Here is a 24,086-nt window from a genome sequence, read left to right on the forward strand (position 1 = left end):
CGTAGTTATGTAAAGTCTGTAGAGTCATGTAACGACATTGACTTTTGGTTTCACACGGGAAGCTAACAGCAGTCCCCTGGTTGCAGGTACATGTTTGGCTGTTACCAATCCACTACCTTTTTTCCCAGTGGCCACTTGTCGTATTGCAGCAAAAAAAAAAAAAAATCACTGTGGCCCAAAAGGCATTTTCCCCATACACCACCATTATAAATAGAAGATCCTCCAATAACCTGCAGGTCTGCTGTTTGGAGCCACTTTGGTTTCACTGTCAGTTATGAGGATGATGGCGAGGGAGGGTGGATAAAAAACACACCAAGCTAGAGAACTAGCCACCGCACAGCTACAGACTCTTTTGGATCCGACCAGGTAGCACACGCAGTCACAGCACACACACCCTCTGAACGAGAGAACAAGAGCTGCTGCATGGCTATAACCTCTCATTCAGCAGCTACTAGCAGCTAACGTTAGCACAAAGCACACACCCACAGCAGAGAACAGGGTAGCCGATTCAGCCAGAAAGACTGAAAGTTAGGTTACAGAGATGTTTATACATGTATTTATGAGACTGAAAGAGCTAAGAGAGCTTGTGGGATGTAGCAAACCTGCCACTGTCACACAGTGGGCAATAGAATAAACACTGATAGTATGTCAAGTTATGGTGTGAAAGTTAAGGCAACGAAAGTCTGAGTGGGGCGGGTAGAGGGGTGGTGAGTGGGTCCAACAAACACCAACCTTCACCCATTAGAGCATTGTTCGTGTCTCGTAAGATTATAGGGCCAAACCTTGTTCTTTTTCCCTAAACCCAACCACGTGTTTTTGTTACCTAATCCCAACCACGTGCATTAGGGAAAAAAAAGTAAATTTGCAGTGTTGTACCGACGTAGTGTGTTTATTTTCAAAGAGACTGTGGGCTCTAGTTTCACAGACCGGGCGTGGCGGAGGCGCAGCGCACCTGTGCTTCGCCAACTGGGTGTGGCCAGGCGGATTTTGTAAGTTTGGCACACCGTGCGCCCTGGCGCAGCTACTCCTCTATCCCACCTCCGTCCCTCCTACCTGCGCAAGTCGGAAAGAGGGAGGAGAGAAGGCGTGGAGTGGGTTTTACACAGCCCATTGACATCACACCAATCAAATGAGCCCCTCTCCTCACCCTTAAATGCGCCGCGCCAAGGCGTAATGAGAGTGTACTGAATTCGCCATGGCAGAAGAGAGCAGCAGCGTCAGACGGCCAAACTTCTCCCAGGAGGAAACTGATGTTTTGGTCCGGGAGGTCCAAGCTCGCAGTGTCCGAATATACGGAACTGCGAGCAGACCTCCACGGGCTGATGATGCAAAGGTAGCCTGGGAGGAGGTCACCACAATTGTAAATCAATGTTGTGTTTCTCTCGTGCGGACGCTCTCTCTTTCTCTCTCGCAGTCTCACTCTGTTTCTTTTCTTTTGACTTTTCTAAGATGGCAGATGCTGAATATATACTCCCTATCTGATGCTGTGGCTGTTTGTGGTTGGCTGAGAGGGATGTGAACTCATTAGTTTTGTTAATCAAATCAGGTTGGGTTTCCATTACGTGTGCCAAATGTGCCAAACGGTGCCAATCCCCTTTGATCTGACATCAGATGTGACGGGACAGTCGGTATAGAGATACATTTATGTGCTGATTGCAGATAGTTGCATTGAATAGTGGTTTTGGCTATTTATTGCATCGTTAATGTGCCTGATATTCTGGAAACCTGTCTGTGAGGTTTTGGTGAAGTGTGCGCACTGTCCGCTGGTCAGCCAAACTTCGGCTGCGCTCCCCCTGCGCTGACAGTAGACCTGGTTTCAGCTGGCGAGCTTTTAGCGCACCTTCGGCGAAGCCTTTTGGCACGAAACTGTCACTGCGCCAAGCTGGATCTGTCGACACCTCCCCCTGCTGCGCCGCCACACCCATCCCGGCGTACCTCGGTCTGCCAAACTACCAAACTGAGCGCGCCTCGGGTTGCGCTGCTCGAAACTAGCTCTGCACGGAGTTTGCCACCCTGCGCCACCCTGCGCTGCGCCGGGAAACTAGAGCCCTGTATCTTACGGTAAATTTCCTGTGAAAACAGAAGTGTAATTTTAAAAAGGACAATCCATGTAACAGGCAGAATTTGACATGGCTTCCCAGAACGTCAACAACCCATGCACCCAGGGTACCTTGCACGTCCGATCTGGACATGGAGAGTCCAAGACCACACACTGATATGTGACAAGGCTGGAGTGAGAATGTGTTGCCGCTCTGACTTCAGTAGTACCGTAGTTTTTATATAGAAGTGGTGGGGTTATGTTTAGGATGGGTCCAGTGCGTCATCAAGCAAGCTTAAGCCCACCCAAAAAATCCTTGGCACAGAAATGATGAAAAACAGTTCAACATTGCAACATAGTCCGCAGAAAGAAATCACTGATTTTGATTTACCCAGACTTTAACAAGCCAGTTTTAACCGAACTGTAACTTCTGCTTTGTACAAAAATAAGAAGTTAGTTTTCATACATTCAGTTTTAAAATCAAGTAAATTCCTCTGGCATTTCTACTTTTTTGCTATATTGAAAATGTACCAAATCATGAAAGTTAATGTAACCTGCATGTCTTTGGACTGTTGGAGGGAGCCAGACTACCCAGAGAAAACCCACCCTGATACAGGGAGAACATGCAAAGCCTGCACAGCAGGGCTCCCCTACCCTGTGGTTCGAATCCCCAATCCCAAGTTCATATGGGTTCAAACCAGGAACCCTCTTGCTGTGAGGTGACATATATGTATATATGTATATGTATATCTATATCTATATCTATCTATATATCTATCTATCTATCTATCTATATAAATATATATACGTATATGTATTTATATGTATATATATTTCTGCAATTTCATTAAAATAAATAAACAAGATTCTATGTTTTTCTGCACAACAAACTGGTCATCCTTCAAACATTTTCTGTATTTATACAGTGCGTTTAGTGTGTTTTGATTGAAGAAAGAATTACCCCCAAAATTATTTTCTTGCACACACTCAAGTTTACCATGATATTGAATAAAGATTTACATTGCTGTTAGGTTACATCATGGTAGAGATTTTGAGTTTTCAATAAATGTGAATTTTGTATGCATGTTCTGCAATTGCCCCCCCTGTGGTACCCTGGTGCCACAAACACTTACCTTCATTGCTCGTGTCAGAAGCTCTCCCACTCAGAATTAGAGCTATATCACTGAAAATGTCAGCAGTGGGTCTCAGGTGTTACATTACTTTAGTAATATTTAGCAGTAACTTTGACTTTATACCAACTGTGTCATAGATATGAAACTATTTGTCCACCACTTTCCCTAAAAATACCCTGTTGACATTAGTAACATAATTTACACAACCAACAAGGTGAACAAGCTGCTGTAACAGTTCAGATGATATTTAATAAATTCTTGAATAAAGTGACAAAGAAAATGAAAAAACAAACAATCAATCAAACATGGAGTTATGTCTTTATAATCATATTGTCAGCTAAAAAAATGTAATTATGATTTTTTAAAATTATCATTTGATTTGCTTAAGGGCGGCACGATGGTGTGTTGTTTAACATTGTCGCCTCACAGCAAGAGGGTTCCTGGTTCAATCAAGTTTGCATGTTCTCTCCGTGTCAGCGTGGGTTTTCTCTGGGTACTCCGGCTTCTCCCACAGTCCAAAGACATGCAGGTCTGGGATAGGTTAATGGGTGACTCTCAATTGTCCGTAGGTGTGAATGTGAGTGTGAATGATTGTCTGTCTCAATGGGCTCTAGTTTCCCGGCGCAGCGCAGGGTGGCGCAGGGTGGCAAACCCCGCGCAGAGCTAGTTTCGAGCAGCGCAACCCAAGGCGCGCTCAGTTTGGTAGTTTGGCAGACCGAGGTGTGCTGAGATGGGTGTGGTGACGCAGCAGGGGGAAGTGTTGACAGATGCAGCTTGGCGCAGTGACAGTTTCGTGCCAAAAGGCTTCGCCGAAGGTGCGCTAAAAGCTCACCAGCTGAAACCAGGTCTACTGTCAGCGCAGGGGGAGCGCAGCTGGTGTAAGCCGAAGTTTGGCTGACCAGCGGACAGTGCACACACGTCACCAAAACCTCACAGGCAGGTTTCCAGAGTGTCAGGCACATTAACAATGCAATAAATAGCCACAAAAACCACTATTCAATGCAACTATCTGCAATCAGCACATAAATGTATCTCTATACCGACTGTCCCGTCACATCTGATGTCAGATCAAAGGGGATTGGCACCGTTTGGCACGTTTGGCACGCGTAATGGAAACCCAACCTGATTTGATTAACACAGCTGCAAACTAATGAGTTCACATCCCTCTCAGCCAACCACAAGCAGCCACAGCATCAGATAGGGAGTATATATTCAGCATCTGCCATCTTAGAAAAGTCAAAAGAAAAGAAACAGAGTGAGACTGCGAGAGAGAAAGAGAGAGAGCGCGCGCGCACGAGAGAAACACAACATTGATTTACAATTGTGGTGATCTCCTCCCAGGCTACCTTTGCATCATCAGCCCGTGGAGGTCTGCTCGCAGTTCCGTATATTCGGACACTGCGAGCTTGGACCTCCCGGACCAAAACATCAGTTTCCTCCTGGGAGAAGTTTGGCCGTCTGACGCTGCTGCTCTCTTCTGCCATGGCGAATTGAATAAACTCTCATTACGCCTTGGCGCGGCGCATTTAAGGGTGAGGAGAGGGGCTCATTTGATTGGTGTGATGTGTCTAAAACCCACTCCACGCCTTCTCTCCTCCCTCTTTCCGACTTGCGCAGGTAGGAGGGACGGAGGTGGGAAAGAGGAGTAGCTGCGCCAGGGCGCACGGTGTGCCAAACTTGCAAAATCTGCCTGGCCACACCCAGTTGGCAAAGCACAGGTGCGCTGCGCCCCTGCCTCGCCAGGTCTGCGAAACTAGAGCCCAACGTGTCAGCCCTGCGAGAGTCTGGCGACCTGTCCAGGGTATACTCTGCCTCTCGCCCAGCTGGGATAGGCTCAAGTAGCGATCAAGCTTAAAGCATTTTACTAAAAGCAGCTGGTAATAAATCTTGCATTTGTATGAGGGCATTATTTCTACAACGCAACAGGATGATCTGCTGCCCTGCAGCCCAGCTCATTTTTTGCCACATCTGCATCAGTCTTGCAGTTAAAAGAAAAAAGTTGGGTATTAGCCAAACAACTCCCAGAATGCAGTGCTTAAAAATGTACCTCATGGCTTCATTTAATTAAACTAAGCATAATACTTTAGTAATTTGTTCAATGTAGTCTTAATAACCACATATTTAGAAGCAGAATAAACTTTACACACAGGTTGAAATTAGATAGATTTCCCTTTTAACACAGTTTGCACCCCTATTTACTCTCCTATTTAACTGTATATTTGTCAGCTAGTACTGCCAAGACTTCAGGTCACATGTTCAATGAGAATCTAGCTGAAGTGTTCAGATTAAGGGGCAGCTCTTCTCCCAGAGCTGTCACCTTCCATAACACTGCCCCCCACCGCCCACTCCCCCCACCGCAACTGTCTCCCAGGCAACTCACCTCCACTGCACAATACACCATATTCATACATACTAACTGCACAGTCTATTTTATACCACCAGCACTGATGCACTGTTTGCCTCAGACTGGCTGTCAGTGCCGCTGTGAGCTCTACTGATTCTGATTTCATATTGCGCTATGTCTATGTTTTGCAGTGCAGTATTGCAGACGGCAGTACTACCCGGTCAGCCTGACCTGGTACAAGTCAGGCTGCACTTAGTCAGTGCTGTTTTCTTGTCATTTTCATATATGCATCTTTGCTCACAAGCCACTTCAGTGTATGTAGAGCTCTATGTAAAGCTTATGCTGTAGCCTATGCATGTGGTCTATGTTGTTGGTCTGTCTGTGTCACTCAGTTACACCTTCAAAACACTAGTATGTGTCTGGGTTTCTGTGAAGTCCTGTAAAGTTTAGTTGATTTAAAATGCACCCAAAACACACATTAAACATGGCTTAATAGTGACAATTTTAAACACAAGTACACAAATCGGCTTCACTATAACTCGTAGCATTTACAGACAAAGCATTTGTCTTTTGCAGGACACAGTTTTGCCACAAATACAACACACTTATGTTATTAGCACGAGCCTATGGCATTTTATATCATATAAATCAGCCTAGTGGCTAGCAGACATTTCCTCTACCCATATGAAGCCAGGATAAATCACACACAGGACTTAAAATGCTACTATGTGGAGGCTTTGCTTTCTTCACAATTTATTGTTTCTGATGTGTGAAATAAAAGGAAATAAAAGCTTTGTTTCTACTGAGGGAAATGGTTTCAGCTTACAAAAATAGACAGAAAGTCTGTGTCGCCGCGACATCTAGTTACAGTTCTGTGGAGGAGCACATCAGGCTACAGCGTTGCTCGACACAGAAGTATTAGTCCAGCTTTAGGGAGTACTGCTGCATACCATGTAAAAAAAGTTGTCTAAAGCTTTTTGTGGCCTCAGAGGGAGCTGCGTTAAGTCTGATAAATTGCCTCAAATGATGTCTCTTCAGTCTCCATCAGTTAGAGCTGAAGACTACAAGTTTATAAAAAACCCAATCTGGATGCATAGAGTCAAAAAATTTACCAGACCTTTGTAGCTTGCTCCTCATCTTTGCTTGAAGCTAGCAGCTCAAGGCTACATTAGCCACTACTAGCATGATATACCTAAATATCTAACCAAATTGTTGGCAGTTGAGTTGCATGGTGGATAATGTAGGCGCCAAGCTTTGACAAGGAAGAAGAATGTGTGGAATAGAAAAGATGACATCTCTGGTTCAGATGCAATGATTTTTCATACTTGTCAAACTGTCCATTATGGGACAGTATGGGCACTGTTACAGAAATGAAATATAGAATCAGTAGGAAACTCTTTTGAAATAAAATCTCTTAAAAACAGGCAACAAACTGCTTTATCACTGTCAACAGACTAGAACAGTGTACTCTGCAGCAGAGAAATATACTTTCTGGTTTTTTTTGTAACATTTGACATCATAAAGAGGCTGGAAAACAGGTTAGTAAATGGTAGAAAGCAATATGAAGGCCAATGAAAATGTTACAGTGGTTACTTCTCTTATTTATAAAGTCTCTCCCTCACTAATTCTGAACAATGTTTGAGTGCTGCTTGGATGGAGATGGATGGTAATTTGTGGCAGCCTTTCATTGCATCGTGCAGGTAAAGGGATATTTCCATCGCTTGATTGAAGCCAATTGGAGCCAGAGCTGATAAATGCCCATGACTACTGCATAGTCAGTTGTCCCTGGAGTGGATGCTGATTCTAACAGTTCCCATTAAATACAAAAGCCCCATGTTAGGGGGCACTGGCTCCCTGTCCAGTTTAGAGTTCAATTTAAAATCTTATTATTTGTTTTTAAAAGCCTGAATGGCTTAGCTCCATCCTATCTATCTGAGCTTGTTCAGCTTCACACGACAGCCAGAGCACTGAGATCAAGCAACCAGCTGCTGCTGGCCTGTCCCAGAACTAAACTTAAAAACAAGGGTGACAGAGCCTTTTCCGTTGTGGCGCCAAATCTATGGAATACTTTATCATTCCATATAAGGGCAGCCCGAACTTTGGAACACTTTAAATCTCTTTTAAAAACCTACCTCTTTTCGCTTGCTTTCACCTCTAGTTGAGACAGATATGTCTTTTACAGCTTTTATTTGTATTTAACCTGTACTCTAGTGTTGATGTTTTATTGTCTAAACTTATTGTTGATCTTATTGATAATTTTTGTGGTTTTTGCTATTCATTCACTCTTTGGATGAACTGTACAGCACTTTGGTCAACCGAGGTTGTTTTTAAATGTGCTATATAAATAAATTTTGACTTTGACTTTGACTTTGACTTTTTTTTTTTTGTCCAGTGGTTAAGGGGCTTTTTGAGAAAACTTACAGAATAGTAGTTTGAGCTTAAGCCAGACATTAAATGAGTTAAAAGTTCATTTCTCAGCCTAATTCTTATCCTGCTGAAAGATGTTGTGAATATGTCTTTGGGCCAGTGATAGCGTAAAGATGAAAAAAGTGTGAGCTTGCCAGGTGAAATGCCTGGCTGGAAAACTGCAGACTGTTGTAAGTGATGTTCTCCCATGCCCTTAATGGCAGCCCCATCTGTCCAGTGGAAACACTTCCTGGCTCAGAGTAGAAGAATACACACTTAATGTACTAGTGTGACACTGGACCTTTTAAAGCATGTGATTTTAAACTTCCTTTAACATTTAATATGGAATCATTATATATATTGTCAAACTTTAGATTTTTTAAAGTCACATCTGAACTGCAGACAAAGCGGCAGCCTCTGGGGCTGAAAAATAGTACGCCAGTTGGGAAGCGCCAAAACCTGCAGTACCTCTAATGGCCACTTGAGGCTAGCTCCAAAAGCGAGTTAATCCCCATAGACACCCACGTTAAAATGCTGAATTTATCAGCAGGAATAAACATGTTCGCAAGCTAAGAGGAGCACTGAAACAGTAAATTACCACCAATAAATCTACCATATGTTATAGTTTAATTGAATGTGACCTAAAAGTCTGTTCCTCCCTTCTTCTTCATTGTGTAGTGTTCTAACAAACAAAGATTAAAAACAAAAGTCCAAGAGATAAATTAGGTGTACTTAAGTATATCACACCACATCACTGGAGCTTCAACCATGTCATGTCACATCCCCTCCCAAAAGCTGGCAATAGAGGTTTTATATTTGACCCAACATACAGTTTATTCAATGTTACTGCTGGGAAGAGAGAAGAAACAAACACCCACCTTGATGTCCTAGTGTACTTTGATTTTCCTTCTCTTGTTCTTCTTTTTGACTTGTGTGGTTTTACTTGTGAAGCACTCTGAAGGCACCAAGCTCGGCAGTATAGGGCTGGTAGACTGAGCGAAGGGCAACGCGGTCAATCAAAGGCCACCTTTCCTCTCTCAGCCCTTGCTTTGGGGTCTTCCTGTCGGTAATTCTCTGATTTGACTTTGATGTGCCAATTTGTGCCTGATGAATAATTGTCTGGTTTGCTGATAACTTGTGGGAGTCAAGTGTATTCTGGTGGCACTCAATGCAAATGGGAGATATTTGGGTCCTTCAAATCACGACAGTAGCCCCTCTACGTTTGCCTCCCCGTTCCGTGAGTAAACTGACCAATTAGCTGTGTTTGAAGAAGCCATTTTTGATTAGAGCAATCAGTAAACAGCAAGGCCTCTCCGTGATTGTCCCCCTGATTAGATGAGTTGTCACTTGAGAAGTTGTTGGAGATTTTAATTTATGGCCTTATATCACTGAAAAGTATGGTAATTACCTAATCTATTCTCCACAGTTCAGCACTTGGATTAAAATTCATCCATACTGTCAGTGTTGATGACCTCATTTTTCTGCTTAAAGTTTCTAAGTAGTGTCTGAATCGACTGAATCAAGCAAATAGGACAGCCGTCATTTATGTTGTCAGTGGTGAGACATTAAGATGAGGAGAAAAGGCTGTACAAACACCATATTGAATGTAAATTGAATGAAATACTCTGACAGATGTTTGGATTTATTTCACTTACTCATGGTTGTATTTCCATCCTGTCGGCTCTGGCATTACTCATGGAGGACTATGGAATAATCTGCAGGAGGAAAAGCTTATTATTATTCATGCCCATCTTTGAGTGTCTGTGCATCACATCCTAATCAAGACTATAGTCCAGTTAATGACTAACAGACTAAAATAAGTGATTAATTGCAGCACCTCTTATGCAACAAATTTGCCTGTGCAGAAATTCAGTTAATACATGAAATTAGTAGTTACAACATTTGAATGAGCAAAACAAGTGTTTTATTGGGTAGGCAGTAGAACAGCACACTTAAAAAAAAAGTACAGGAAGTGATGAATATAGTTCAACAAGAAAATCAAGTTCTGGCACAGAGTTTCCATGACATACTTCTCATTTATTGAAGACATTGTTAAAGGTTATGGTCTACACGTTCAACAGAGCTTAAATCCATATCAAGTGAAAGGGAAAAGGACATTCTTTTTTTAAATAAAATGTTTCACAGGGAAAGAAAACAGTTTTTCATCCATTCACAGTACAGAATACATGCAATGTGGCATCATGTGTTCAGGATTTATATTCATATTATGATGGAAATATGGTATTCAGTTATGTGCACAAGCATGGTCCATACTAACTCCACACAAATGATGTGAAAACAGCTGATTCTCCGATGGACTAAGGCTGAATAGGAGATAAGGCAGAAGGCAGACAGAATCATTCACAGTGTATACAGTTTAGTATGTGCAGCTTATGCTGTAAATGTAAAGCAGCTCCACTTGTGCAGAGGTACATTAGTTCAATTATTTAACTTAATTGTGTTTTTTGATAGAACATTTTTTCAGTGTACAGCAGTTCGTATGATATCTAATGTAAAGTAACGCACAAAGTTTGTATGATATCGTACAAATTAGTGCAGCTAACGTTAGATAAGCTATACTTTACTGATCCCCCCCCCCACAGGGGAAATTCAAATGTCAGCAGCACAAGACACAAAAAAGACATTAAATAGAATGAAGATAAAAGATTATATAAAATAAAATTGCTACATAAAGATGAATAAAGTGACTAAAAATGGCAGAGAAAGTGTTGAATAAAATAAAGTGACATTTGGCAGATAAAGTATCATATTGACCAGATGCAAAATTTGTCAGTTCAGGGCTGGATGTAGTCTAAGCTAAACTGCTATCGTACAGTCTGATGGCGGTGGGCACAAAGGAGCTGAATTGTTCAGTCTTGGTAGGGTTGAGACAAAAAAGAATCATGTTGGGAATCCATAACCTGACGTGACGTGACGTGACGTGACGTGACGTGACGTGACGTAACACTGTGTAACTTAAAATAACTGAGCACTGACTTTGGGTACCACAGGAGGGACGAACCATTGTTTCCTGTGTCAAAATCCTGTGTTTGTTTAACATATCACCATACAAGATATGATATCCTATGAATTAGCATCCTAACAATCACGTTCCATACTTTACGTAACGTAGATTATGTAACATTACATAAAAAATGTAAAGTTATGGAGGTTAGGTTTTGGCAAGTTACTGTGGAGGTTTAGGAAAAGAAACATGGTGATAACACACCTTAAAATAACTCAAGTTCACCTGAGTCCGAACACCAGTCCCCTGGAGAACAGTTCTGTGTTTCGTGACCCAACCAACTTCCCAGTGACCTCCATATGGAACCGCTCGTGATCTGTTCTTTCTTCACTCGTATCAGTGAATTGGTCACATGATCGCAGCCTTCCAAAATATGTGAGTTATGCATGAAATAGTGGCTCGTGATTACAAGGATATGTACGAATTTTGGCCCATTACTTTTCGTGGGATAGCGTAACAGTGCATGAGAACAGCCTGGTTTGCTTGACCTGTCCAGAGTGTATTAATAAAACTGGATACAGCATTGGAGACAGGGCCCCATTCAGTCCTATAAAAGTTGCTAAGTGGCACATGAAGCCAAAAAAGTTTGATTTCCAGGTGTAAAATTACCCCTATCTTCTTCAACAATGGGCCCCTGGAGCAAGTGCACTAACGTTTCCTTTAACCTCACCTCCCTACTGCTTGGTCTTGGGTTCACTCACCTTAATGACTGGGAAAATCATTTTGGATTCAGCTATTGGTTAACCTTTAAAAATGTAAGCATTGGAGTGTTTGTGCTGGGGAGTTAATGGAAAAAAAGTGACAGACCCCGAAGGTGTAAATGCTTAGTTTGGTCACTATGTCAATTAGGCTTCAAAGACTGGCACTACTCCTGGCCACCACCCACAGCTACATTATAAACTAAATTTGTTTTTCCTCATTTTATTTAAGTTTAATATGAAGATGAAACAGCATCAGTTCATTTGCTTCTATTTTGAATCCCTTTCTGGAAAGGTAGGAAAGCCACCCATGCCTCCAATAGGAGCGTTACCTTTAAATTTCATCAGACAACATTATACAATGGTATCCAGGACACACCTATGGCCCATCGCAGATTGCAGTGTATTGACCACCAAATCCCCAAATGATGCCTTAATCAATACAGCAGACGGAGTAAGTAGTCAGGAGAAGGCTGTGTGTGTGACACAAAGCCAGGATTAGGCCTGATTAGGGCAGTTTTAACATGTCCTGCTGATTAGGGGCCAGTGGATCTGACCGCTAATTAGCTGTGAAGTGTGGCTGGCCGCACAGACAGGACAGCAGCAGGAGGAGGGGTTGGCAGCCCAAACTCACCCCCACCCTCCCTCCCTTGTCCACTCACCACCCCCACAAAAGGGTCTGGGGCTCTTTGATTGGGTGTGCTGTATTGTGTAGAGGAGAGTTGAAAAAGAGTCCCATTTCCCTTTTGCTGTGCCACTACCCCCTGCAGGGTGGAGTCAATGTACCCTTTCTGTGCCTTCGTATGACCAGCTGGCTGCAGCGGGGCAAATAAACACTCCAGGTCCACTGGCCAGTGTGACTCCCATATGACACAGAGCCTTTGTCCCATGTGAATTGTGCCCTAATTGGGGTCCCACAGACAAATTCTTAGTGCGATTGTTATTTGCACTGATGAGGTTTTAACAGACAGATAATACACAGAAGATACAAGTTACAAGTAAATAATAGACTAATGTTAGCCTGCTGGAAAATAGGGGGAGACTCCTCTTGTTTTTTCAACATTAAATACAACGGAGATGCAAATCGTTGAAGACAAAAATGCGAAGGTTATCATTTATTAACTCAAATTTAAAGGAGCAATTCTCCTAAAATAAACCAAACCTTTAGTAAAATACAGTGCTTTTGTCTTTAAATTTTTTATCTTTTTGATCAAATCATTGAGCTGAATACAATATCTCAGTTTCTCCTAAACTTGTAGGATATTCTAGTGCCCAATCTTATACATATACACTTATTTGTGTAAAAAAAAAAAAAAGCCACATTTTGGCTTGTGTGCAGAAAAGCTATGGACTTTGTGGGCCTGGGTTGGCCTTTAGATCAGTGGTTCCCAAGCTTTTTGGCATGTTCCCTCTTAAAATGAAGAAAGGTGACCCCACGTCACAGGTTTATTTCGTCAGTGGATGAGAGGGATTTTTACGACTTTTTCATTTTTATCGCCTAAAGGGAAAAAAGAAAATAATCTGAGAAGTTCAAAAAAGAAAAACAGTTTTATATTGACAAAATATATTTTTGTTTCTCCTCTATCCCAGTAATCATCTCATGACCCCTCAGATTTATTATGTGACCCCCTTGGGGGATCTCGACCCCAGGTTGTGAACCACTGCTTTAGATTTAAGCAGAACCCTTATCATAAACTTAACCAAAATTCGGATAACCTTAAACCCCCCATATTGAGCCAAATCTTGTAGTAATATTCCAGAAAATAAACCGAGTGATAGACACTAATATTGTTAAGCACTAGCCCAATGGGCCTGGTCAAATTATAGTTTTAATGCCCCAAATGTTAAGTTATGTTAAAAAAAAAGCCATTAAAGCAACTTCGTATGGTCTTCCTTAACTGACACACTTCAATAAATGAAAAGAAATGAACACAATAGGCCTAAGGAATATCTTTGTAAACATATGGTGTATTCAGGGATACATAACAAATTTTTATGCACCATCCCAATGAGCGACAAAACTCCTAAATTTGGTGGCCATGGAGTAACTTTATGGGGCCATGCATATTGTCGAACCCTGAGACCATCACTTTTTGTATGATGGCATTGGAAATTTCTGTTATTATAAAAAATGAGTTAATGGCTATAAGATTACATTGATGTCACTTACACCTGAAGTAATTTGTGTATTTGCAGACAGAGTATTAGTAGCTGCCCACATTTCCCTTCCCTGCCTCCACCCTGAGACCCCCTGGCCACAGCAACTCAAGAGGAAGAGGGGAAAAAGACAGAGTAGAGGAACATGGGATTTGGGGCGTAATCCTGTTTGTCCTCAGGGTCACATGCTGCACACAGTTAAGATTGTCAGCTACAGTCTGGAAGTTTATTCGAGGGACAAACAGCAGTCTAATTGTAATTCCCTCTGGAGAGCAGTCAGTGTCTCCTGCTGAATGCTGGAGAGGAGACAGGTTGCTGCAAGATGATAATTGAAAAGAAAGTGGGTGGTCCTCTTTGGCCCCTGTGGCCCTCTGGGACAGATATATTGAGACGCCTGCATGTTTTGGAGGGGGCAGATTACAGAATGTTATATTTGAAGAAACGATTATGTCCTTCTGGGCTTAATTTGACAGACGTAGCCATTGAGCGGCTGCTGTTTCTGTTGTCTTTTGCCATTCATGTCGATTTGTGTGTGTGTGTGTGTGTGTGTGTGTGTGTGTGTGTGTGTGTGTGTGTGTGTGTGTGTCTGTGTTTGGCTGTTTGCTGCTGGATCATTGCCCCCCATTAACTAGTTCTGAGAGCATTTTTCAGGTGTTTTTTTTACAAGCATGTTTAAAGCGTCCTTGAATTTTCCAGGGCATTTTTTAACTTGCACAAACCCTGACTCTCTTTTGTGTTTGTGTTTTATGTGTTTGTGGCATGCTCGCCTATTTATCTCAAATTAAAATGCATGATTGTGTGTATCTAAACACACTGACAATATGTTAAGAATGTGTCCATGAAAAGAAATGAAACAATAAAAAGAAATAAAACAAAGTAACACACTTACAGGCACACACACACACACATACACACACACTCATAGACAACTATGCCCTAGCCAACACACACTGATCTTATCCATTGCCTACTTTCATTGAACTGCTCTTCAGCCCTGGCCCTATTAACCAGTAATCCGCAGACTGGCAGCTGGCCATTACTGTGGCAACGGTGAGCTGGGACAAAACTGCTTGCTGGTTCAAAAGTAAAGAGGAGTGTTGTGAAGGACAGAGATGAACTCTTTTGTCCTGTAAATATGTCTTTTTCCCATTTCTGAGTACAAAAATTAATTTCTTATTCATTTTCACTTCAACTCTTTACATATTTGGAGGTGACAATAAAATGCCTTTTATGCTTGCATGAAATTTTTTTGTTGGTGCGGGCAGATTGAAATCCATTCCAAGGATGGAGTATAATTATATCATGTGTGGCCCTGTCGATAGGAGTCGACAGGGCCACACTGCGGGAGTAGTTTGAATGGCTTACAAATCTGTTCTACAGAAGCTTTCCCTTCATGCCATGAAAAATATTGGTTACTGATGTTTGCAGTCAGCCATTTCAACGCAAGTTAAGTCTTTGTGCCATATTACTTGGTCTTTGACGTCTGAGGACAGAAATTTAGACTTTATGGAATGACATACATACTAAAAAATCTTTCATTTTGTGACAAAAATATGCTGGATATTTTGTATAAACATAATAAAGTAATAAAATATATTAAATTCCTTCCTTACTTGTCACCGTGGTCTCATTTCACATAGCTGATTGTATCTAGTTTGTGCTTGAAATCCTTTCTTTAGGGTCACAAAACATTAAATTGTGTCTCATTGTGATGCATTTATATTTTGTCAATGACAGAAGACGGAAAAACAGAAGTAGATGAAGAATTTAGAGGCAAAAATGTTTAATTATGGGCTTGAAATGTACTGAAGTCAAAGGACGGAGCACACAAATGGACTGAGTGTAATGTGTTTAATGTCACAGGCTCCTACACGTCTCTACACACTAAAGCAGGATCTCTCTCCAGCCTCTCCTGTCTTGGAGTCTAAACACAGTTGCACCTCAGTAGGGGCTCCATAGCCGTAATAGATTTTTTTAGAATTGGCTAAACTAATTTTCTTAAAGAAGAGTTTGTGGGACTTAATGAGGCATAACTAATGGAGGTCCCACAATCATCAGTGCCATGCTGGAAGCACCGTGGCAGGACAGAGCAGCCATTGATTCTTGCTTCAAACCTCTTGAGTTCCTAATCAGCTTCTTTGGTTGTGCGTTTCAGGCCTGACAAACCTATTGTTGGCCTGTGTCACTGGAGGTCAGTAGTTATTAGTGGCAACTGAAAACAGTTTCTCTAACTACTTATGAGCGAATTGAATAACATGCATAGGGGGACTTGGAGGGGGGATTACTGGCAGCGCAGCGAGTCCGGCCGGCGCAGGAGAGAATGTGACATGGTTTTCTAATAAGGGATGCTGCACCCCCCCCACCACACACACACACACACACACACACTCACTCCTAACCTGGTCCTCCATCCTTCACCCCCCCCCCCCCCCAGTACAGACATTTGTGAATAGTCTTCAAAAGGTTGCTTTGGCCCTGCAATGCCTCATATTGCTAAAATGGTATTCATAGTAAGCAATGGAATTAGCCAGCCCAAGTCCTGGAATAGCATAACGGTGTGTGTGCGCGCATGTGTGTGTGTTCATTTGAGTTCATGTTATCCTCAAACTAAAGGCAACAGCAAAAATGTGGTTTCATGTATTTAATTTCATGGAAATCTATTAGAGGGAGAATTGCTTTCAGAGTCCTATGACCTTCTTGAAATGTTTTTTTTTTTTCACTCTGTAGGAAGATGATTATTTGCAGGCTATTTTTTCCATTTGAAAATGACTGGAATTAGGGAACTTTTTGCTTCCTGGGGAAAAGACTTGCAGACTTGCAGTGACTCATTCTTTTTTTGGAAAGCAAACAAATTGAGCAGGCACAGGTTTGTCATAGAAAAGAGGAGAGAGATTGTCTCTCCTTGGCAGAATGCGAGGGCAATACACTAATTAAAAATCTCGCTCTGTGTCTCTCAGAACTTGCCAATTCAATGCATTCATTCGCACAGTGAAATGAAAGGCGGACCTTGCCTCTCCTAATCATTTCACGTGGGGCAAGATTTGGGGACTGTTTCTGGGGAGGGAAGGAGAGAGGAGGTGGTGGAATTTTTGGGAGTAAACTTTGGATATTAGGCTTAATATCTATTCACATCTATGTATTTACATTATCATACAAAATACCATTACTAATATGAAAATCCTCTCTGTAGAGTGCAGCCACATGATTCTTCCTTTACCTGTGTGTCTTCAGGGAAAATCTTATTCATCCACTATATTCTACTCAGAAACTAGGCCAGTGTATGCTTTTAGCTTTCTGTCTTAATTGCTTTTTTAGTTAAGACCAACTGCACAAAACAACCTGTTGTACCGGGCAGGACTTAACAAAAACGGTGAACTGTGTATGACGAGGGTTATATGTTTGGCCTATGTTTCTGTGTAAACTATGCAGCCAATAATGTTAAGCCCTTGCCAATTAGCACTCTCTAGGTTGCTAGGTCGCCATGGTCAATTGAGGAACACATCAATAGGACTTGAAAAGGTTTCTCTACGATCAGACCTTCTGACATATTAAGTAGAATAATGGGGAGGACGGGAGTTGGGGTGGGGGGATGCAGAGTCTGAAGCAAGGCTTCCTTCCACATTCACATTATGCGGTGCAACCTGCAATTACCTGAAAAGAATAGTCTAGAAAATTCTTTACATCAGTGAAATAGATTACCTTCCGCTTTGTGCTGTATTCTAACAGTATACATGGCATTGAAGTAGTCACAGACTCCTTCCAGCCCTCATAAAAATATCCACTTTGTGTACAATTTGGATAATGTATGACTCATTTGTTGCTTGATTTGTGAATGTGGAGCTGCGTGTGCATGCACATCTACTTATGTGTATGCACGTGCACGTGTGTGTGGGTGTTCTGCAACTACATACATGGAAGTAACACCACACAGTAGTGGCTGCAGCCTAAAAAAAAATAAAAAACTTTCCAGACAGAAATGATGATGCCAGCACCAATTACAGTGCCCAGCCTGTCTCATATATCCTTACAAAGAGAGGTACCCCCCAATAAACTGAGAGAAGCAACAGGCACAATAGCCAGTGATTACCAAGCATAGCCTATTAGTGCGCCATAACTGTGGCTATTGAAAAGAGAAAAGAATGGCTTCACCTCCACTTTCATTTCACGTGGTACACCATCATAAATCTTTGTTGACAGCTCATTCATGCCCTCAATTTGGAGACAAAATCTGTCAGGAACACCTTGCAGCATCAAAGTGTACATTGTGAAATGCATTTCTCTTTTTAATGCTCTTATCAAACTCCCTTCTGATGGAGTTGCCGCGCTCAATTCCAAATGTCAGGTGCATATTGGCTCTGATGCTTCCTTCGAGTGTAGGGATGATAGCACATATACATACAGCTGCCAGGTATGTGAAGGGGTTGGAAATAGGGGCTCTCCAAGGTCTCCATTGAGACACACTGATAGCCATCATCATCATCACAGGGTGTCATCAGCAAGGAGATTGAGAAGTAATTTCCAAACGTGTTTAAATGACCACAGGAAATGAAATGTTAGATCCTATTATCAGCCACTGCTGGTGTAAAATAGGAGGACAGAAGCAAAGGGGGAGCGACACTGATGCTAAGTGATGACCTTAAACACTTTGGAGTTTGTTTGCACAAATCATTCATCTTCTAAAGAGATTGATCAGAATGAGGCTAGTATGTGTGTGTGTGTGTGTGTGTGTGTGTGTGTACAGTATGTGAGTGTGTGTAAGTGTGTGTGTGTGTGTGTGTGAAGAAACTGTGGCAAAGTGCTGCTGGGTATTTTGCTTGTAGTGCCTTTTAAATGCATCAGAAAAGAATCTGTCATTTAAAATAAAAATATAACACAAAATACATAAATATTTGCAGTGTTTGTTGAAACTTTAGTGTCATCCCTTGAAAATCTTTTTGTTATAATGGTTGTGAAATATTTATGTCAAACAATAATTAGGTCAGAAATACAGAACAAGAAATACGTTTGAAATAACTGAGATTTAACTTTGGGGTTCTGAAACATTTTTGAACAAATACATTGCATTAAATCCAGATAATAATACCATATTCTTTATCACCAACAGTGCGCAAAAAAAAAGGAACTGACGCTCATCCAGCTTCAACTTGCGCTCAAATTCAATTTAAGTAAAAGCTGAAAAATTAAGCAATTTGAATTAAATATCTTAAAAAATAAAATAAAATAAAATTCACAAATTAAGAGACATTTCTTTTGTTATTTGTATGTGATATTTTAAAGTGGTGTTAGAGACCTTTGTTTTCATAAACGTTTAATTTTACGACTGAGGCCTGTGCAGCATAATAATAATAATAATAATAATAATGATAATAATAATGATAATGATAATAATAATAATAATAATGATAATAATAAATGTACCGTATGATTAGAGTGTAATTAACTTTAATGTAGCATCATAATAATGCGAGGCATGTGCTCCATTCCTTTAGATATTCGTTGTTGCAATAATTGTCATTGTCTATTTTTTATGGAAGCTCGCATTCATAATAATCTCTTTCACACTGCGGCAAAATTAAGGTCTGGGCCTATTAAACAAAGTAAGATCAATATGTTTGGGGAATTTGTCGAAAAGGAAACATAATTAATATTTGAAAGCATAAAATAAAGTCACTATAAAACCTGGTGGGAAGTGATAGGGATTTATCAAAGGGTGATTTCCCGGGCTCAGAGACTTGCAGACATCCTCCATGAAAGGCAGCCCTCCAAAATGTCACCTGAACAATGCTGGCTCCCTCATCGACCTTGCTTTCCTGCTCAATTTGGTCTCAATCACAACATAATGAAAATGCACTCCAAAACAGATCCCTTTTAAAAAATTACTTCTTCAGGAATAGCTCTCACACTTCAAGTTATTTATTGTTAACGTTCACTTGGTTTTGAAACATATACAGCAGCCATCACGCATTTGTTCCTTTTTAACTTACAAAAGAATAAAGAAAACATAAAAGTGGACGCAATAACGATTATTATACAGTTAAACGCATTCTTGTGTGTTAGCCAAATATACAAGTCCCTACTTTATTTAATAAGTCTAAATGAATACATTAGTTTACAATATTAATATGATAAAATACCAGGTTATCACCGTAAATAAGGAGTGGTGGCTTAGTGTACTTCAAACCTGATCCCACCTTCACCCCCCTCCCCAGTCCGAACTCAAGTGAAGCAGCATTCCTTTTTGTTTCAACAACATAGACTACGTTTAAAACATCATGAGGAAGGTCCAAAACATGGATTACAAAAGGTCCAGAAACGACATAATTGCTTTCAAGGGCAGCCATTTCTGTAATGTTCAAAAATAGACTCCCCTCTCAGAGATGTCAAGAAAATGTGCCCTGATCAGCTGGTGCGCCTCTGTGCGCCTTGTCCCCTCCAACACCAAAGGGCCCCCGTGTTCAGCCTTCATATATATTTATATATGAACATATATGTATGAACATATATAGACATATGTTCACATATATATATTTGCTCTTGCATGGGCTCATCCGCAGGTTCACATAGAAAAAGTGAAAAGTGACAGTACTGTATTAAGTCCTACCACGTTCTGCCGTAGAGGAGGTTTGAGCTGACCATGTTACTGGTGTAATCTACAGCAGATGTGTCTATCTGGGCCATGTTGAGCTGGCTGTGCAGTGAGGGGGGGCTGGGCGACATCTCCTCCAGCTCCAAAGCGTTCACCTGCTGCTGGCTTTGATGCTGGGTGAGGCTGCTGGTCGGGGATGCGAGCACAACTCCGGCTCCGTTCTGTTGCTGGCTCTGTTGTTGGGTCTGTTGTACCTGTTGCTGGTTCGGCGTCGGCGTGTTGGAGCCGTTCTGGCACGGTTTACCGTCCTTCACCAGAACTGGCACGGCTACGCGCCTCGGGGACTGCGCCTGCTGTTGGCACAGGTTACCGTCCTGTTGCTGCTGCTGCAGCTGCTGCGCTGCCTTGTCCTTGGCCTGGCGCTTCATCTTGTACCGGTGGTTCTGAAACCAGATCTTCACCTGGGTCGGGGTCAGGTGGATCATGCTGGCCAGGTGCTCCCTCTCAGGCGCCGACAGGTATTTCTGCTGCTTAAACCTCCGCTCCAGCTCGTAGACCTGAGCCTGCGAGAACAGGACGCGCCGTTTCCTCCTGGGCGCAGCGTGGAGAGCTGGCATGGATTTGGTGGCGTCCGCCATTCCTGAGAGACTCCCCATGCCGGTCATGTTCATACCTGTGGAAGGTCCCATGAATCTAGAAACTTAAAAATATACATACATATACGTGCGTTCAATAAACAGAAGAGGAGAACACTGTTTCGCCTGAAGTAGTCTTTATTGATTATTGACTGTTATATGCGTAAAATATTAAAGTTAGAAAGCATTAGCTTAAAAAACACATATGATAATAATAATAATAACAGTAGTAATAACGATAAAATAATAATAATAATAATAATGAAAATAATATTATTAATCATAATAATAATAATAAATATCTAGATCTTGCTTGTAAATATTTGCTCATGCCAAAGATAAAAAAAAAAGTCGAAACAGACTTGAAAGAATGATCTCCTTTTCAGTTTAACCATCAGAAGTATTCATTTTAAATGAAAGATTTCTTAAAATAATGTACACTATTTGCATAAACTTTTTTTTTATCGTCAGCACCCAAACATGAATTAAATATTTGTTAAAAGCGATACACATTTGTTCTCGCGCATTTCCCTCTCTCATTCCTGAAATGTCAATTTTTTTTTTCTTTCCCCTCACAATGAAATAAAATGAGAAAAGTGTGCATAAATAGAATAAAGAACTTACTTGTGGAGTATCTGGGATCAGGGTTGGCGCTGTACCACCCTGTTGCTGCTGCACTATTCCGCATGCTTTCCTGGTACGACGGGAGGTCTCCCATGTTGCCAATGCTTCCATTGCAGTATCCCCCCATAGCGCTGTGGGAGAACTGGGAGACGGTGTGCGGCATGTGGTAAGTGGTGGCCACGGTGGCGTTATGGCCCATGGAGTGCTGTTGCATGCCGGTCTGAGACACCTGAGGCTGTCGGTAGGCTCCCAGTGGAGAGGTTAGGTTCCCTGCGCCGTCCATGCCACTAAACTTCTTGTAGGTCTCCTCGATTGGACTCAAAATATCTGTCACTGAAAAAGGCGTAGTGTGCTTTGGGCTCAACGACATGATTCAGAAAGCAGGTAGATTTTTGTGTTTGAGCAGATCAACCGTGTTGTTGTATCGGCTCTCTCCTTGGTGGATGTCTACGTAAGAGAGTGCTTGTAGAGCGCCTGAGATCCTATTGATCGCCTTGGAGAAGGAGGCGAGCCCAGGGCGCTCTTAGCCCGGGTTTATTGGAGCCAGGAGCCAGGTTTACGACAAACACAGGGGGCGGAGCAAAACTCCTAAACCAGCAAACAATAGTCATTGACATTTTAGGGAAATAATTCATGAAAATACACTTTGCTTTATATTAACTTGTATATACATGAATAAAACGACGCCACATGTTTATGATTCTGTCCTTTCTGATATACAGGTGAGAATAACCCCTTATGTGCTGCACATCAGCTGGTATGACCACATATGACTATTTTGCGTCAGTAGGGAATTCCACTCTTTCTAGAAACTTTGAGAGCACTTTGAACAGACATAAGGGGCCACCGAGTATCATCAAAGAGCCACAATGAAGTTGTATGACCGGCTCATTTATGCTTCTTAAGCATCATTTTGGCCCCAACAGAAAGGCACAAGTCCAAATAAGCTCAAAATGACAAAAATGCTGAGAGGGAGCGGCGATAGGGATCCAACCTGTGAGTATATCACCACCCAACATCCATCATCAGCTGTGGAATATAATACACAGGATTTATATATATTATATTTTGCCAAAAAGTGACCACTAGTGCAATTTTCCTGACCCAAATTTCTGCTGCTGGTGGATTTAATTCAGGGTGAATCTCAATTTTATACATTTCTTTAAAATAAAACAAAACAGTTTCATCTGACTGAATTTGGAGACAATGTTATAAGCCTCAAACCGTCAAGTGTGGTCACCATGCACTAATGACACTCTGCAGTCTTGACCTGACATTGTAATCTCTGAGCAAACTGTCTGGCGCCAGGGGAAGAATCAGAGGAAGAGACACACAACAGGGGAGGTCAAAAGAGAAAAGACTTGCTACAAATTGCAATAATGAACACCAGTTAATGTAGCTTCCCATTACAGCCTAACATGTGTCCTTTATGGATCCATATTACCGCGCCTATGGCTCATAACCATCCAATAATTGAGAGGGGTTGCTATCATGCTGCTCATAAATAAAATCATGATGATATTTGTATGTTTTGCATCACTACCAACACCTCACAGCAACAGCAGGAGCAGGTGTTGTGCGTCGAGGTTATTTTTTTCCAGACGTGAAATGTGCTCCCATCTTCCTTTTACTGGAGGAAGGAAACACTCGTCTCCATGAAGCCACTAATGTAATTTAGCATGGCATGGCAGCAAGTAGCTACCTACCCTAATTGAGCAATTGAAGACGTGACATGGTCAGCCATCAATTATAGCGACATATCAAGAATGCCAATCTCCGGTGGAGTTGATGGCCTGATTGTAATAAATTATTGTTCTTGTGCATGTTTCAGTGCCCACATTTGTTCTCCCTGTCTTGATCCCCAGGTGCCTGGATTCCGCAGCGGATTTATTGTGAAGTGGTCGGACTTTGTTGTTGTTGAGGTAAACCAAACAATGCATGCGTATTCCAAAGTCAGCTGGAGTTGTCAGAAAGACGCCGAAGTAGAAAAAGCATCCAAAAATGAAACGTGTTTGACGAGAGGCGGGTAACAGGTGTAAACCAAATGCTCTCAGTTAAAAAAAAAAGTAAATTTCCTATCAATATAAGAAAATCAACTCCTTTCTCATATAAAGTAATATTTCATACCTCTAATATTCCAGACTCCCGTGCGCCTTTTTCACTCTTTTGCCAGCGACAGCATGGTGTCTTTTCAGGGCGAAAGAAAGGTAGGCCTCGGCCCAGACCTCTAACATTATGTAAATGAGGCAAACCTCTCAACCTTGTGGATTACTGAGTCAGAGAGCAGGACCCTGGTCCACAGACCCTCCACATTAGGATCCCATAAAAATCTGGAGCTGGTTGGCTGCATGCAACGAGTATGAGGGCTTATACACCACATTAATGTAGTTGTCAGTCTAAGTTAACTTTCTTTTCTTTTACATCCAGTGAATATAATGTG

The 24,086-nt window shown here is 41.7% G+C and overlaps 2 protein-coding genes across 3 annotated transcripts in view; one reads left to right on the forward strand and one right to left on the reverse strand.

Moving 5' to 3' along the window:
• Positions 1–23,585, forward strand: part of kiz (kizuna centrosomal protein) — a 68,413-nt gene extending 44,828 nt beyond the window's left edge. Inside the window, exon 14 of the mRNA XM_078174988.1 lies at positions 23,512–23,585. Within this exon, the coding sequence (XP_078031114.1) occupies positions 23,512–23,542 (31 nt within the window). The 3' untranslated portion in view covers positions 23,543–23,585. The remainder of the gene's footprint in view (positions 1–23,511) is intronic.
• Positions 19,699–22,151, reverse strand: nkx2.4a (NK2 homeobox 4a). 2 transcript variants are annotated; one of them, XM_033642335.2, is made up of 2 exons: positions 21,647–22,151; positions 19,699–21,060 (listed from the first exon to the last, which is right to left on the reverse strand). In XM_033642335.2, the coding sequence occupies exons 1-2, from the start codon at positions 22,014–22,016 to the stop codon at positions 20,399–20,401; spliced, it is 1,032 nt and encodes a 343-aa protein (XP_033498226.1). In that variant the 5' UTR covers positions 22,017–22,151; the 3' UTR covers positions 19,699–20,398. The 2 variants fall into 2 exon arrangements, with proteins under 2 accessions (XP_033498226.1, XP_033498225.1); XM_033642334.2 differs by having other exon boundaries at positions 19,699–21,087.
• Positions 23,586–24,086: the final 501 nt, after the last annotated feature.

The sequence above is a fragment of the Epinephelus lanceolatus genome, chromosome 15 (genome assembly GCF_041903045.1).
Source record: "Epinephelus lanceolatus isolate andai-2023 chromosome 15, ASM4190304v1, whole genome shotgun sequence".
Classification (NCBI taxonomy): Eukaryota; Metazoa; Chordata; class Actinopteri; order Perciformes; family Serranidae; genus Epinephelus; species Epinephelus lanceolatus.

Bases quoted from the DNA above. Each gene is read 5' to 3' on its own strand.
- nkx2.4a (XM_033642334.2), bottom strand. From the start codon at position 22,016: ATGTCGTTGAGCCCAAAGCACACTACGCCTTTTTCAGTGACAGATATT. The intron at 21,088-21,646 runs GTAAGTTCTTTA...TATATTTTTAAG, and splicing joins TGATCCCAGATACTCCACAA to TTTCTAGATTCATGGGACCT.